At 38.0% G+C, this 13774-nt stretch overlaps 1 protein-coding gene across 1 annotated transcript in view; it reads right to left on the bottom strand.

Annotated features, from left to right (window-relative positions):
* The window catches only part of CTNNA2 (catenin alpha 2), a 410549-nt gene that overhangs the window by 117282 nt on the left and 279493 nt on the right, over positions 1-13774 (bottom strand). Inside the window, exon 6 of the mRNA XM_068402626.1 lies at positions 6125-6205. Coding sequence (XP_068258727.1) covers positions 6125-6205 — 81 coding nt within the window. The remainder of the gene's footprint in view (positions 1-6124; positions 6206-13774) is intronic.

Genomic DNA, 13774 nt, shown 5'->3' with positions numbered 1-13774 from the left:
TGACACCACCATGTCAACTAGACCATGGCACTAAGTGCCATGTCCAGTCTTTTCTTAAACACATACAGAGATGGTGACTCCACCACCTCCCTGGGCAGCCCATTCCAATGTCTAATGACCCTTTCTGAGAAGAAATTCTTCCTAATGTCCAACCTGAACCTCCCTTGGCGAAGCTTGAGGCTGTGTCCTCTTGTTCTATCGCTAGTTGCCTGGGAGAAGAGGCCGACTCCCACTTCACTAAAGTGGGATTAGTTGCATGAATAAATTACAGGAGGTATTTGTCTCATCAACCTTTAACATTTTGAAAGTTTGACTTGTAGCCTAATATAGCTACCGGAACAGTACTGTCAAGGACTAAAAGATAAGGAATATAATAATTGTAGCTGTGCACTGGAAGGGAGGTATGCTAGAGAATATGGCTGATAACAGACTAATGAATACCATGTCTGTAGCCTACCAAGTGTCTTACAAAGGTATTTGCAAGAGCACAGATTAGCACAAGGATAAAGTAAATGATCAATCAGAAATATATAAGGGTCATGTGAAAGGAGGCATTAACTACATGATACGTAAAGAATTGATTAGAAGTATATAAAGGGCAAATATGACTTGGATTTTTTTTTTTTATTTGGCTACTGCAAAGGATGTGACTGAACAAGTCTGAGTGTGTGGCTGGTAGAAAGACACTATAACACAGTCATTATTAGTATTAGTTTATGCCTAGATGGCTAAACCTGATCCTGAGTACTCAAAATTGTGTCTCCATTCATAGGGTGCTAGTAGTGGCTCTTGGGGAAAAGCAGACACTGAGAGGAAGTAATCAGTATCCTAACCTCCATCGATATTTGTAAGAAAGAGGGAGACAACTCATCCAAACCAATACAGACGTCATGGAAGTGCCTATCTTCCTGCTTTAAGCCTACAAAGTAGCTGAGATTGAACAACCAACTTTTAAAGGACAAACCACAGCCACATGTGAAACCCATTCTTGAAAAATCATATAGGAAAACAAGCTACATGTTGCTGTAGAAATCATATTGAAGGGTTTGTTTATGGATAATAACATTCTATAGTTATACAATACCAATATTACTAGCAAAGTAGCACAGCAGGGTGTCCTAAAATTAAATACACCTTTGAAAATTTGGAGTGTTGCAGATAAGAGAGTAAAATAGAACAGGATCATAGTCTTGACCATAACGGCTTTTGTTTCTAGACTGGTTTTCTGAGGAAATGAGGATCATTACAGTAACTCTGTCCATTTTTTCAAATACATTTTAATCTGTTGGCCAATTTTAAAGCCATCTGATAGACAGAAAAGGTCTTGAGGATACTAAATAGCTGAAGTTTGACAAAAACTTGTCTGGGTAGGAGAACGGTGACCCAAATTAGAGCCCTATGGAGGGAAATTTGTTATGTGAAGTCAGTAGCTGGCTGGCCAGCGTACCAAGATAGGTACCAGCTGGCCAGTTGGCAGAGAAGGTGCTAAAGCCAGCAGCACATCTTCCTGCATTTCACTGACCAACCTGGAGTAACAAGTGAGCTACGTCAGATGGGGTAGAAGCCGAGAGAAGGGTGGATGTGAGAAAATGAGAAGAAATATGAAAATCAGAGACAATAAGGGAGGACCTCAGATTATTTCTGTAGGACGCCCTATACAGACAGTACAATGCTACAGAAAGCAAGACTTCATTAATTCAGCTGTTGGCAATTTTGTTTTTCAGTCCCGTGTCTGCACAATATGTATTCCTCAGAGGTTTCTAGGATGTTGTCTGGAAAAGACAATCTGAGAAGAGGACGTTTTTTATAAAAAGAAATGATAAATCAGAATGTTTTACCTCAGAAGGTGGTGTGAAGAATTCATCTAGCCATGAGAACGAGCACAGGTATTTTGAGTCCACAAATGATGACAGCTTTCCATATTCAAAATCACCATCCCAGCTACTAACTGTATGTACCTACTAATAGGGTGTTGACATTATTTTGCTTTTTGTGGTACCTGACCAACAGGTTGAACTGGATTGCAACCAAAAACACATAGTCTAAGGTTGCTAAACGATAATCAGATGGCAAAAAATACCTTTTGACACTGCATGCATAAACTTACATATCTAACAATAGCATTAATTTCTATTAGACATCCACTCCATTAAAACAAAAGCCCAGGATCTGTCTAAACATTCAAAGTACAAAATTCATCGAAATGCAACTGGTAATGTAGTTATTTCTGGACTTTCCACTTCACGTTCCTATTGATATATTTTATAATAAAGTTTTGTTGCCTAAAACTGCAAGGAGAACCAGAAATCCAACTTTAAGGAAAATACAGTATTTTTCAATTTTTGCTTTATTCTACTTTGAAATGAAACCTGAAAATTTCAAAATAATCAAAATGACTTAAAACAATTGAAAACTTTCTTGACAATTCTGAAAATCCGTTTTTAATTTTCAATATTTATTTATATGCATATATTTATATTTGCAATGCTAAGCTAAAATAAACTGCTAACTTCCAAATGAAAATTTGAAACTATGTGACTTTTCAACACTGCCAGGCTTTTGGTTTTTATTTTCAAAATTAAATTTCTGGATAATTTCTTATGGTCTTCAGTTAGAAACACTTTCATAAAGTACAAAATACTTTCATAAAGTATTTCTAACTAGCTTTAGTAATGACATAAACCTAAGACTGCAGGAGGTGGATGAATTGTCCTTAACAGCTATATAAGAGCATCATTTCCAGTATAAACTGAGAATCGCTGGTAAAAAATCTTCCTGTTTCTCTACGGTTCCTTTCACTTGTAGGCATAGAAAGTTATTAGTCTGGCTTGAATGGACAAAAATGAAGAATTATTTGATTTTAATCTACCGTATAGAATACTGCAGACAGGCTGCTCTGTTAAAATTAATAGCAGTACAGATATCTGCTCTTTAAAAGAAAACTAATGGTTTTGGTTATTATTCCTTGTGGGGAAAACGACTGGCTAATACGGACTGAACAAGCTCAACTGATCAACTGGAACAGGACACGAGGCAATGAGACAACGGCAGCAGGGCAGAAGGCAGCGGCACTAACAGGTGGGACACCAGTGGTGGTGACAGCAGAACAGCTGGTGCCCTGCTCATACAACTCCAAATGATCTATAGACCGTGCTGGTCCTCGCTGGGCACCCAGTTTGTGTGTTAGCCAAACTCTTTGGTGTGTCCTTCCTGGTTATCTTTGTTTCAATGTCACCGCAGAGTTGCAATGCTTGAAATAACGTGTGTGTGTGCTGCTTTATGATTAGCTGTACTACTGAAACTACAGGGTCAGGATTTCTTTTTCCCAATGGAGATAAAACAAACAAAATAAGTGGCATTAACAAGCACCCTACTGCTGCTCTAGCTTGCTGTACCACACAGTGAAAGATGCTTTTGTTTATCTTTTAGGTCTTGTACTTTTTTTTTTACGACAGACTTGCATACTGGAGGGGGGAAAGACCCCATATGCTGCCAATTGGCACAACTTGTTATCAGACACAGAGCTCTGTGCTTTTTCCAGCTTGTTCAAAATAAAGTAAGAAATGGCAGCAGTAAGCTATGGGCTGGTGAGAGTCGTCTGCTTCCAAGAACTTGTTCAGTCTGACTTAGGCTGATGTTCTTACTGGCAGTTTATATTAAGACATATAATTAGATCTCCATAATAGTTTTCCAATGCCCAGGAGAGTTTAAATGATGAGTATAAAAGATGTAATTCCATCAGAATAGGAAATATTGATATGACTGTAAATTGTGAGATGGAATTTTAGCACCATGTATTCCAACCACATTCATTTCACATGTCTGCATGTTCTGTAGATAATCAAATAAAATCTCAGAAATAAAGACCTAAGTAACCTGGGGAGAGAAAGAAAAATCAGTCTTAGACGGTTGACTACTGAAGCCTTGCAAGGGAGCCTGTCTACCAAATGAAATACATATACCTTCTTCATTATCAAAACATATTTTGTAGATTGTCCAGTTTTACGGTGGTAACATTAAGCTTCATAATTCTGACAAGCAAGGCTGCTTTAAAAGGGATTCATTAAAAACAAAAGGCATTATGGTATTCAAAATTGGTTCCCTTTCCCACGATTTAGCCCAAAATAGAAAGACTGAAATAGTGTAACAGTGTTATCTCAGCTGTGGTTCACTTCCCAATCTTCAAGCCCCTCTCCCCAGCTATTAAACTAAGCCCTCAGTGACATCCTCATATTCTGAAATTTAGCAGGGGGTGTATAGGTGGGTCTGGGTACACATGCACATGTATACTGTTGATTATACATGTGATGAAGCAAAACATTGATTATGCTTCTAAAGCATAATAATTTATAGGCAGAACACACATTGTTGAAAGCAGAGACTGCATCTTCCTCTGTGCTTGTGCAAAACCTAGCACAATTATGATCTAATCTTCATTAGTTTACTAGCAACTGCCAAAATTTAATAAACATTATACCTACGTGATTAATTTTCATAAATATCAGAAACTATATTAAAAGCTTCATCTCCAAGCAGAAAAATATTTATACACGTGCTTCACTTTACCCACATACAAAGTTCCAACCTTTCTGAGATTGAATTCAACACCCATGGGGCTGAATATACAGAAGCAGACAGTTTACTAAGAAAGGTGCCATTTCTATATCACGTTTTGGCGTAAATTTGGCTTTAGAGATGAGTAATTCAGGCAACTGCTGAGAGCCTCACACAGAACAGCAACTCATGTGTTAGTCTGCTACTTCCTTCAAGCAATAAGAACAGAGGTGGGAGGCAACACATGGTACAAGCTCCACTGCAGAACCGAGGATCCCACAAATTTGGAGGTCAGAACAGTGGAGATCTTTCTTCTGTCATTAGCCGAGCAACAGATGTGATCCTAGGCTTTATACAGGAGACTCAATGATTTGTATTGTCTCTAAGTCCATTGCATAATTTTTCTTATTTGGCGGAACAAGCTCTGAGAATATGATCCTCAAACATGTTTGCTGAGAGTTAAGGAAGAGATGAAATAAGCTGAGTTTCAGTAGTGGAGAGCACTGGTTTCAGCAGGCCTAATGGGGCCACTCTTTCTGAAATTATCATGTTGCAAATAGGTATCTGAAGATACATTCAGCTGAAGATAGGTTCAGCCCTTACTTGGTCTTGCAGATATGTGGATTTTTGATTAACCTTTGATTGGCCAGGTAGTCTTTTATTATTATTATTATTATTATTTTTACAGAAAATACAGAATTGGGATCATCTCAAAAGGAGAAAAAAGAGTTAAAGGAGGTAATCCCTCCTGCTTAACTTTAAAACTATAAAGAGAAATCTATAGAGGGTTTCTCCTTTTTATTTGCCAACCTCCCTTCTATTCTTTTCTATCTCAAGCTTTTTGAACAAATCTTTCAGCCATATTACCAAACACAATGATAAACATAATATAAGATAGTCAACCTTTATGGTTTAAACTATGCATTACAGTTATTCATAGAATCATAGAAACAGAATGGTTTGGGTTGGAAGGGACCTTTAAAGGTCATCTAGTCCAACTCCCCTGCAATGAGCAAGGACATCTTCAACTAGATCAGGTTGCTCAGAGCCCCGTCCAGCCTGACCTTGAATGTTTCCAGGGATGAGGCATCTACCACCTCTCTGGGCAACCTGTTATTTATTAGCCTTCTCCATACCTTCATAGGATCTTTGTTTAATACAGTACCTTCGAAGTTTTCTTTGAAAATATTCTGCTTATACAAACTTTTTCATATTTGCTCATCATTCCTGCTATTTCAATGACAGTATTCACATAAATACAAATGAGCACATATGCCAGTGTTTTTATGACTGGGGTTGCTGGGCTGCAAAGGCAGTGAAGGTCTGTCCGATCTGCTTACCCTCCCACATATTAAGACCATTGTGGGTTACACTTGGAATATGTTTCTGTCTCCCTGTTTTTTTGGCTCAGGAAATACTAGTCCTTTGCTTAATGTCAAGTGTAATGTAGTGCCATATTTAAATAAGGACACAAATTCTTTATGCCTCTACAGGTGGCAAAACCAGTCTGAAGTTGAAAAGCAATGATACCCTTGGAAAATCAAGAAGCATTATCAAAAGCATAGATTACCTGTCTTCGAAGGTCTCGTGTTTTCTTGGTCATCTTGTCAATAGCAATGTTGAGTGGGTCCCCCTTTTCCTTCCTTCCAGTCTGTTAAAAATGAAATTTTGGAGTTAGAAAAAAACATTCCAGAAAATGCAGACTTCTTTTAAAAAAATACAGATTTGTCAAAGGAAAACTATGCATCTCTTTTTGTTTGCTTTCATCAAGTTGTTATTTCCAATGTAATGTTTTTAAAATGTTTATGTGTGGGGGGCATGACAGATTATTTTAAAACAATCCTACAATGATAAGAAAAAAGATTAAGGTGACTCACTGAAGAGTTCCACTTTTCCACCAACAAATTATGTGCATATATTATAGCCTATGCTCCAAAAATCTGGCAAGACCTTTCACTATAAAATGAATATTAAGAGTTTCTAATCTCCATCCTGCCAGGCACTGGAAATGTTAAACATGATAATAAGCAACAACACAGCTTGAGGACAGAAGGAAAACGGTCCCTACGCTTGTAACAGGAATCATATTGGCAGATATTAGGTGCAGTATAAAGACGACTTCCACTTAAAACACTTTCCTGCAGGAAGTATCAAAGCAAAAATCCTCACGAAGACGAAAAAGGTGGAAAAAGGCTTTTTGTGGCTCATAACGAATAAAAAAATATTTTTTTAGGTTCAATGGCACAAAAAGCATTAAGTGACTTTGTCAGCTGTATTACCTTTCTCTTAAGAGAAAACTGCTTCTCTAAAGACTTGTCACATCTCTCACCACATTGAACTCTGATAGCTTTTCATCAAGAATCAAAATGGTCTTCCATTCTTTCTGGCAGTACTCTTTCTTTCCCAGCACTGTTTTCAAATACTCCTATTTAAAATTCTTCCTTGCATATGATTAAGAGAGATTTTATATTTCCAGCTGATCTTAATAGCATACGTTTCTGGGAACTATTTGAGTAGTCACTTTTGGGGTGGGATGGGGATTAAACATACCCTTGCAATAATGATCTCTCAAATGTACAGCACTGTTTTCAGCTCTACCTGGCCACACTGGCAAGCAGCCTGTGTTCCAGTCTTCTGCTTTAAGCATTCATTTGAGGGAACGCCTGCTTCCTATTATTGTCTGTAATTCTAATTATGACACGAGGCCAATGCATTTATGATCATTTAGATAACTCTAAAACCCATCCTCTTTTTCTGTTTAGGAATTCAAACATAAAAATATCAAGTGGCACCAGAATTTAATATAAAACATAAATTTACCTCTTAGGTTTTAAAAAGAATCCATTATAAATCTGGAGTTAATCATACAAATTGACACCAGAAAATAGAGAGAAAAAGCATTTGCCACGATACAAGAGAGGGCATCTGTGTAACCCACTGATATTTTTATCTCACTTTTCTTGTGTTCATCCTTTGACTGAGTTCTTCTGGTCCCCAGCTAAAGAACCACAGCTCTTTAGCCTAAGCAATGTCAGCACATGCTTTTAGTTTCAGATGTCCTCAATTCAATCCCTGTCCCAAAATGGGACAGCTTTTGTCCAAGCCAGCAGCTTTCATGTGTGCACGCAATCTACAGTTCTTCAAGCTGAAATTTCACAATAAATATGAGGCAGATAAGTCTGGTGTAGGAAGCCTCTCCTAACTGTTGAAATGGTACATTGGGGACTGCCAGATGAGGCAGTCTCAGACAGGTTTCTAGCTTCTTAGACTATAAAGCCATATTCTAAGAAAATTTTCAATTACTCCAGCTGTGTGCTGTGTACTAGCTGAACTAAGTATCCTTGGTGACATTAGTGTTCTGGGATGCTTTATTTTCCCAGTCAAATAATTCAACTTCTGTAATATTGTTTAAATTCTTCTCTTCCTTCTCATTGTTTAGCTTTTATCCATTGGCTTAGAAAGATACGTAACCACACAAAATATTTTAACACATTTTTTGCTGGGGCAAAGATAACCTATTTTTCCCCATAAAATCAGAGAATAATTTGCTAAACTCTGTAAATTGCAGTGAATATTAACACAATGTGAATAATCAAAAAGCAAACGCTGTGACACTTAAGGTTATATCAGGATGGTATTTTACAGCTCTCAAAAAACCCAAGTAGTTAACAATTCTTCCTCACTGATCTCATGCAGGGCAGATGTATTTTGTGTTCACCACTGACATGCAAGATGAAGCATTTAACGCTTGGCACCCATTTAGAGGGTCAGAAAATTGTCCTGAATAGGAACTTGGGACTTCTTCCAGGGCAGTCAGCTACAGGTTACAATGGCACTAAATAAATTAGGCATCTGATAAATTGCACTGTTTAGGAGTAAAGGCTTCTGACATTCCCTGAATGGCCATTGGAAAAAAGTAGAAAAGTTGAGATTGACTTAAAAGCTTCTAATTTAGGTTCCTAACTTGGGTGCTTTTTATTGTTCATCAGAGGAAACTATCACTGAGAGTAGGCCCGTTGTAACCTACATCTAGTACCTCTCTTAAGTGTCTCTTCAAATTTATCCTGTAACTTTTTTAGTGTAGTTTTAAATTACATAAACAGTGGCCCTTAAGCTACATCCTATTGTGAAACACAAGACAACTGGGAACCCTTCTGTGACCCTTAGGCTACACAACACAAACTGGCAATATTCATCTGGTCAGCCCGTTCTCTCTCCAAAACAGAGAAAAACCTCATCTATATCATTTACTGGAAAAGTCTCTGCTCTGTGCAATTGTCCGAATCATGCCCAGACGCTGTCTGAGATGCTAAATGGCATGAACCAGTCTGTGCTGGAAAACAGGCTACCAAACCAAGCGGACAGAGAACCAGTTGAACTCTCTCAATGGCAGTATTTTATTAACACATATGAATATGGATTAAGTCGTAGAGATGCTTCTCGTGTTCTGCATAATTCTGGGAATTTTGAGTGTCCTTCATCTGTTATAAAATGGCTACTGCTTATTAATCTGGATTAAAATCACTGTATGATTTCAAAGACGGAGAAATTCGTTTAGTAAATTACATTATTGAAAAATAAATAGCATGGCATGTGATGTTACACAGCTTCAGGCAGGTCTGTCAAACACCATCTGCTCAGTGCTGAAAATATAAGTTTATTAAAGTTTATTTATTTAAGTCCTTAAATACTCTTGTATTAATGTTGCTCCGTGATAAATTTTTGGCCTTCCTTCCTAGAAGGGATAGAAAGGAATTTAGTGGTTTCCTGTGTTTCTGAAAAAAAACATAAAGCTTGGTATTGAGCCTCATAGCATTTCTCTGTTAATCTTTTTGTGCAAAGGGAAGAAAGATACTTTAGAGGCAGGATAAAAAGGAAGTAAAAATTGCTGCTGGCATTGGGTTAAAAGAAGAAGGAGGAGAAATGCACAAAATTCCTTGAATGCCAAAATAATGGTATTCAGAGTTCCTGTGGACAGAATTGCTTCTATTCATGGTGTAATAAGGAGAACTTTGCTACAGGAGAATATATTAATCAGGTCCCTGATTTCTAGTGACCACTAACAGCATTTGCATACTCTTTTTACCCAAGATATTTTCAAATAATTCTCTCAATCTATGTTACTCCCACCATAATTTCCTTACAGCTTTTCCCTGCCTGTTTGATTTATTCTCAGTTGATCAGGATGAGCTAATTTCTATGGGCTCTCGACCAGGGGCTGTGCTGTCTGCAGAGTCCCCCAGGTCGGGAATGGGTCTTCTATTGCACTTCTACCCCAAGGCTACAGTCTCCCTCCCAGATCACGCAACATAAGATCCAGCTCCCTGAACATATTTTTCAAGCATTTTTGAGCCTGATTTGCCCCCTGGCGTGAGAAGTTGAGTAGTTTTTCAACACAGCCATGTCCAGTTAGTGGACTGTTCTGTTACTCCAGAAAATGCCTACGGTCACAACCACTGTCAACAATATTACTTGAAAAATAAAATAAATACAGATACAATCATTGCTTTCCTTATATTAAGCAAAGTCTAAAAAGCTTCACAGTTTAAACTGCGTAGTATTAAGGTAAGCACTTAGACAGAGAACTTCATTTAGTTAGGAAGAGAAATAATAACAAAAAGCACCTAAGGATGGTAAGAAATTTCATCATCTGGTAGAATGATCTCTGCTAGGATACAGCACTGTTTTTCCTTTCAAAAAAAGACCTTTTTCTCTCCTTCCTTTTCTTCTTTTCATGAGCTGTTCACAGTTTATACTGTTGAAGTAAAATAAAAATCTCCCAAATTATTTTTCACAACTAGTAAGGACATTTATATCCCATGACTTGCTGATTACAGAATTCCTTTGATCAGCAGGAGGTACTTAATAGGACACTATTTTCTAACCCTAGAGAATCACAGAATCAAGACATGGACAGTCAGGCCAATCAGCCTAGAGACATAGCACATTTAGGATGAGACCCAGTCAACCTTGGAAGAAGATGCTCCAAACTGGAATTGTGTTGTTAGTTTTGAATAATCCTAAATACAACCAATATGGAAATCATAGAGTTTAAATTTCAGCACATGAAATAGATAAAATTGCTGCTAACATAATTATTATTATAAAGAGGGCTTAGATATTGTGGTAATGAATATCCCTGTATTGAAAAGTTAGGATTACTTACAGTTGTGTGACCCGCTATTTTGAGCATATTATTTAAAAGATATAATCAATGACAGATGAACATGGCTGACAATAGTAACCTATTAAAGAAGGGGATGGAGTGCCAAGAAATACACAAGTGCAGCAATTGCAGACCTACAACACAATGTCACAGACAGAGAACCAATGTATATGATAATTAAATGAGACATGTTAGAGAGAGCTATTGCCCTTTTTCTTTAAATGGCACAATTTAGAAGCTCAGTGTTTCAATTTAACAACAATAATAATAATAACAATAACAAAAATAATAGCCTAAAACCGTGTAAGAAATTTTGGTACCACTGTTTTCATACATTCCTCTGTCTTCTCTGCTGCTTTAGATATAAGCCAAAATACCTGGGAGAGCTCAGTCTCCTAAGTTATTACATGTTGCATGTCCAAGACATCCTCACTTGCCATTAATCGAGTAATTTAGTCTCCAGAAGACACATGGAAAGATGATCTATTGATCCAAAAGCTACCAAACCTTGATATACTTTTATATGTTCATCAACCCCTAGGTAGATGGTTCCATTATTTACAGTTTATTCAGAACTTCAATATCACAATGTTTTATTAAGGCGTAAATTGCTGCTCAAAAATATATCTGTCCTAATATTTTATTTTAAATGTTGAAAAACATCACTCTTTAAAAACCATGCTCATGTTCAATAGCCCTTTAAAAAGTGATGAAGGGAAGCTTAGTACTAAGATGAAAAACGTTTTGAACAACAGACATAAGCTGCATCAGTGCTTTTAAGCAGAAAGCTAGGTTTAAATGTACCAATACATAGTCTCCCTCTGACAGGTTAAGACGACTAATTTTGGGTCAGGAAAAGGCTAGCCTATATATCCTAGCAGAAGTGAGCAGAGACTAAATTTCACTGGAAGCTGAAAATTCTAGCTGTTAGCTAGGGAGCTGGGTCAGGAAAACATATTTCAGAAAAATCTGTGTGGTCCCTCTATGGATGAGCTGAAGAAGACATCTTAGAATAAATAAATTAAAAAAAAATGGAATGGTGAGAAGTCTCTTAGGAACATGATGTGAATGTGAATTACTGTTCTTCTCAGATCTGATTTCACCCATTCTTTGTGTTTATTCCTATAAATGATTTCGGGTTTTAGCATTTATTCTGAGTAATTAGATCGGAGGTTCTGCAATCATCTGTTTTCCAGCTTCAGTTTTGCTAGAGAATCACCTCTTGTGGAATAAAAATTTGTGCATTCCCTTTTCCTCTTAATAATTCATTTTTTCTTGAAGAGAAAAAAAAAAGACAATTTTGCATAAGTGGGAGGAAAAGGTTGCTTAGACATCCTTTTTCTACTCATGTCTTTTGGCCTTTGTTTATGCAGTTGCAAATGAGAAAGGTTCAGTCACCACTGAGAAAGGACAGGACAGAAAGATCCCGGTATGTATATTATCTTGCCACTTTGCAATAAAAACTGAATTACAGGCTTTCTTCATAGCGCTTCCACAATACTACTCAGTTCTAGAATGCCATTCACTAAATAACCTGCTCATAAATGCATGTTACGGACAAGAAGTTCTCCTAAAATAAAATAATTGCTTTCAGCAGTTTTTAATTACCTTACAAAATTGTGACCAGATCACAGTGAGTGTAATTGGTTCCAGTGTAGCATAAATAATCACAACTATGCAGATAACTGGGTAAGCCACATCCTTGCAATCCCAGACAGTAAATAAAACCAATAAAATATAAATGAACCATGAGCTGGACACGATATCAGTACCTGAAGTGTGCAAATCTTGTCCTTGGCCTCAATCCAAGCAAGTTTTATCTAGATTTGTACATAATTAAAACTAAGTATGTAATGAAATAAAGAAATTATGAAAACTGAATATGGAAATGGTTGAAGATTTTCTTTTTCTATTGTATCTATGTTTTTTATGCTGTCCACATCACCACAATATCTGAATGCCTTCAAGTGGTGAACTGGTGAACTAAGTGGTGTGTTTAATACCAGCCACGTGTGGTTTCTTCTTTTATCTTCTCACAAGAGGGCAAACTTGTGTGTAGGGGAGTATTTCCCCATGCAGCTCTACAGGCTGGGGGAAGAGTGGTTAGAAAGCAGCCCGGTGGAAAGAGACCTGGGGGTGCTGATCGACAGCCGGCTAAACATGAGCCAGCAGTGTGCCCAGGTGGCCAAGAAGGCCAATGGCATCCTGGCCTCTATTAGGAATAGTGTAGCCAGCCGGTCTAGGGAAGTGATCGTCCCTCTCTACTCGACACTGGTGAGGCCGCATCTTGAGTACTGTGTTCAGTTCTGGGCCCTGCACTTCAAGAAAGATGTTGAGGTGTTGGAGCAAGTCCAGAGGAGGGCGACCAAGCTGGTGAAGGCTCTGGAGGGTCTGACCTACGAGGAACGGCTGAGGGAGCTGGGGTTGTTTAGCCTGGAGAAGAGGAGGCTCCGAGGTGACCTTATTGCAGTCTACAACTACCTGAAGGGAGGTTGTAGTGAAGTGGGAGTTGGCCTCTTCTCCCGGGCAACTAGCGCTAGGACAAGAGGACACAGCCTCAAGCTTTGCCAGGGGAGGTTCAGGTTGGACATCAGGAAGAATTTCTTTACAGAAAGGGTTATTAGACATTGGAATGGGCTGCCCAGGGAGGTGGTGGAGTCACCATCTCTGGCTGTGTTTAAGAAAAGACTGGACATGCCACTTAGTGCCATGGTCTATTTGACAGGGTGGTGTAAGGGCAATGGTTGGACTCGATGATCCCTGAGGTCTCTTCCAACCTGGTTGATTCTGTGATTCTGTGATTTTACTTTGGTTAATTTGTGGCTATTGCTTTGCTCATTTTGCATAATTCACTGTTGGAACTCCTCGTCTTTTGGCAATAACCAAGGATTTTCAGAAACATTATCAATGACAGCAGTTTGATTTGAAAGACCAGTTAGGATTAGGGCTTGGTCTTACTAGTTCCCAAGTGGAAGCTACTACTACTAATTGATATTTACCAATAATCATGTACTGGTATCTAAGCTTCCCTAAAAAGGAACTGTCTGAAGAATT

Source organism: Nyctibius grandis, chromosome 6 (assembly GCF_013368605.1).
Source record: "Nyctibius grandis isolate bNycGra1 chromosome 6, bNycGra1.pri, whole genome shotgun sequence".
Taxonomy (NCBI): Eukaryota; Metazoa; Chordata; class Aves; order Nyctibiiformes; family Nyctibiidae; genus Nyctibius; species Nyctibius grandis.
The sequence above is the reverse complement of the archived record's forward strand: the minus strand, read 5'-3'. Positions and strand labels throughout refer to the sequence as shown.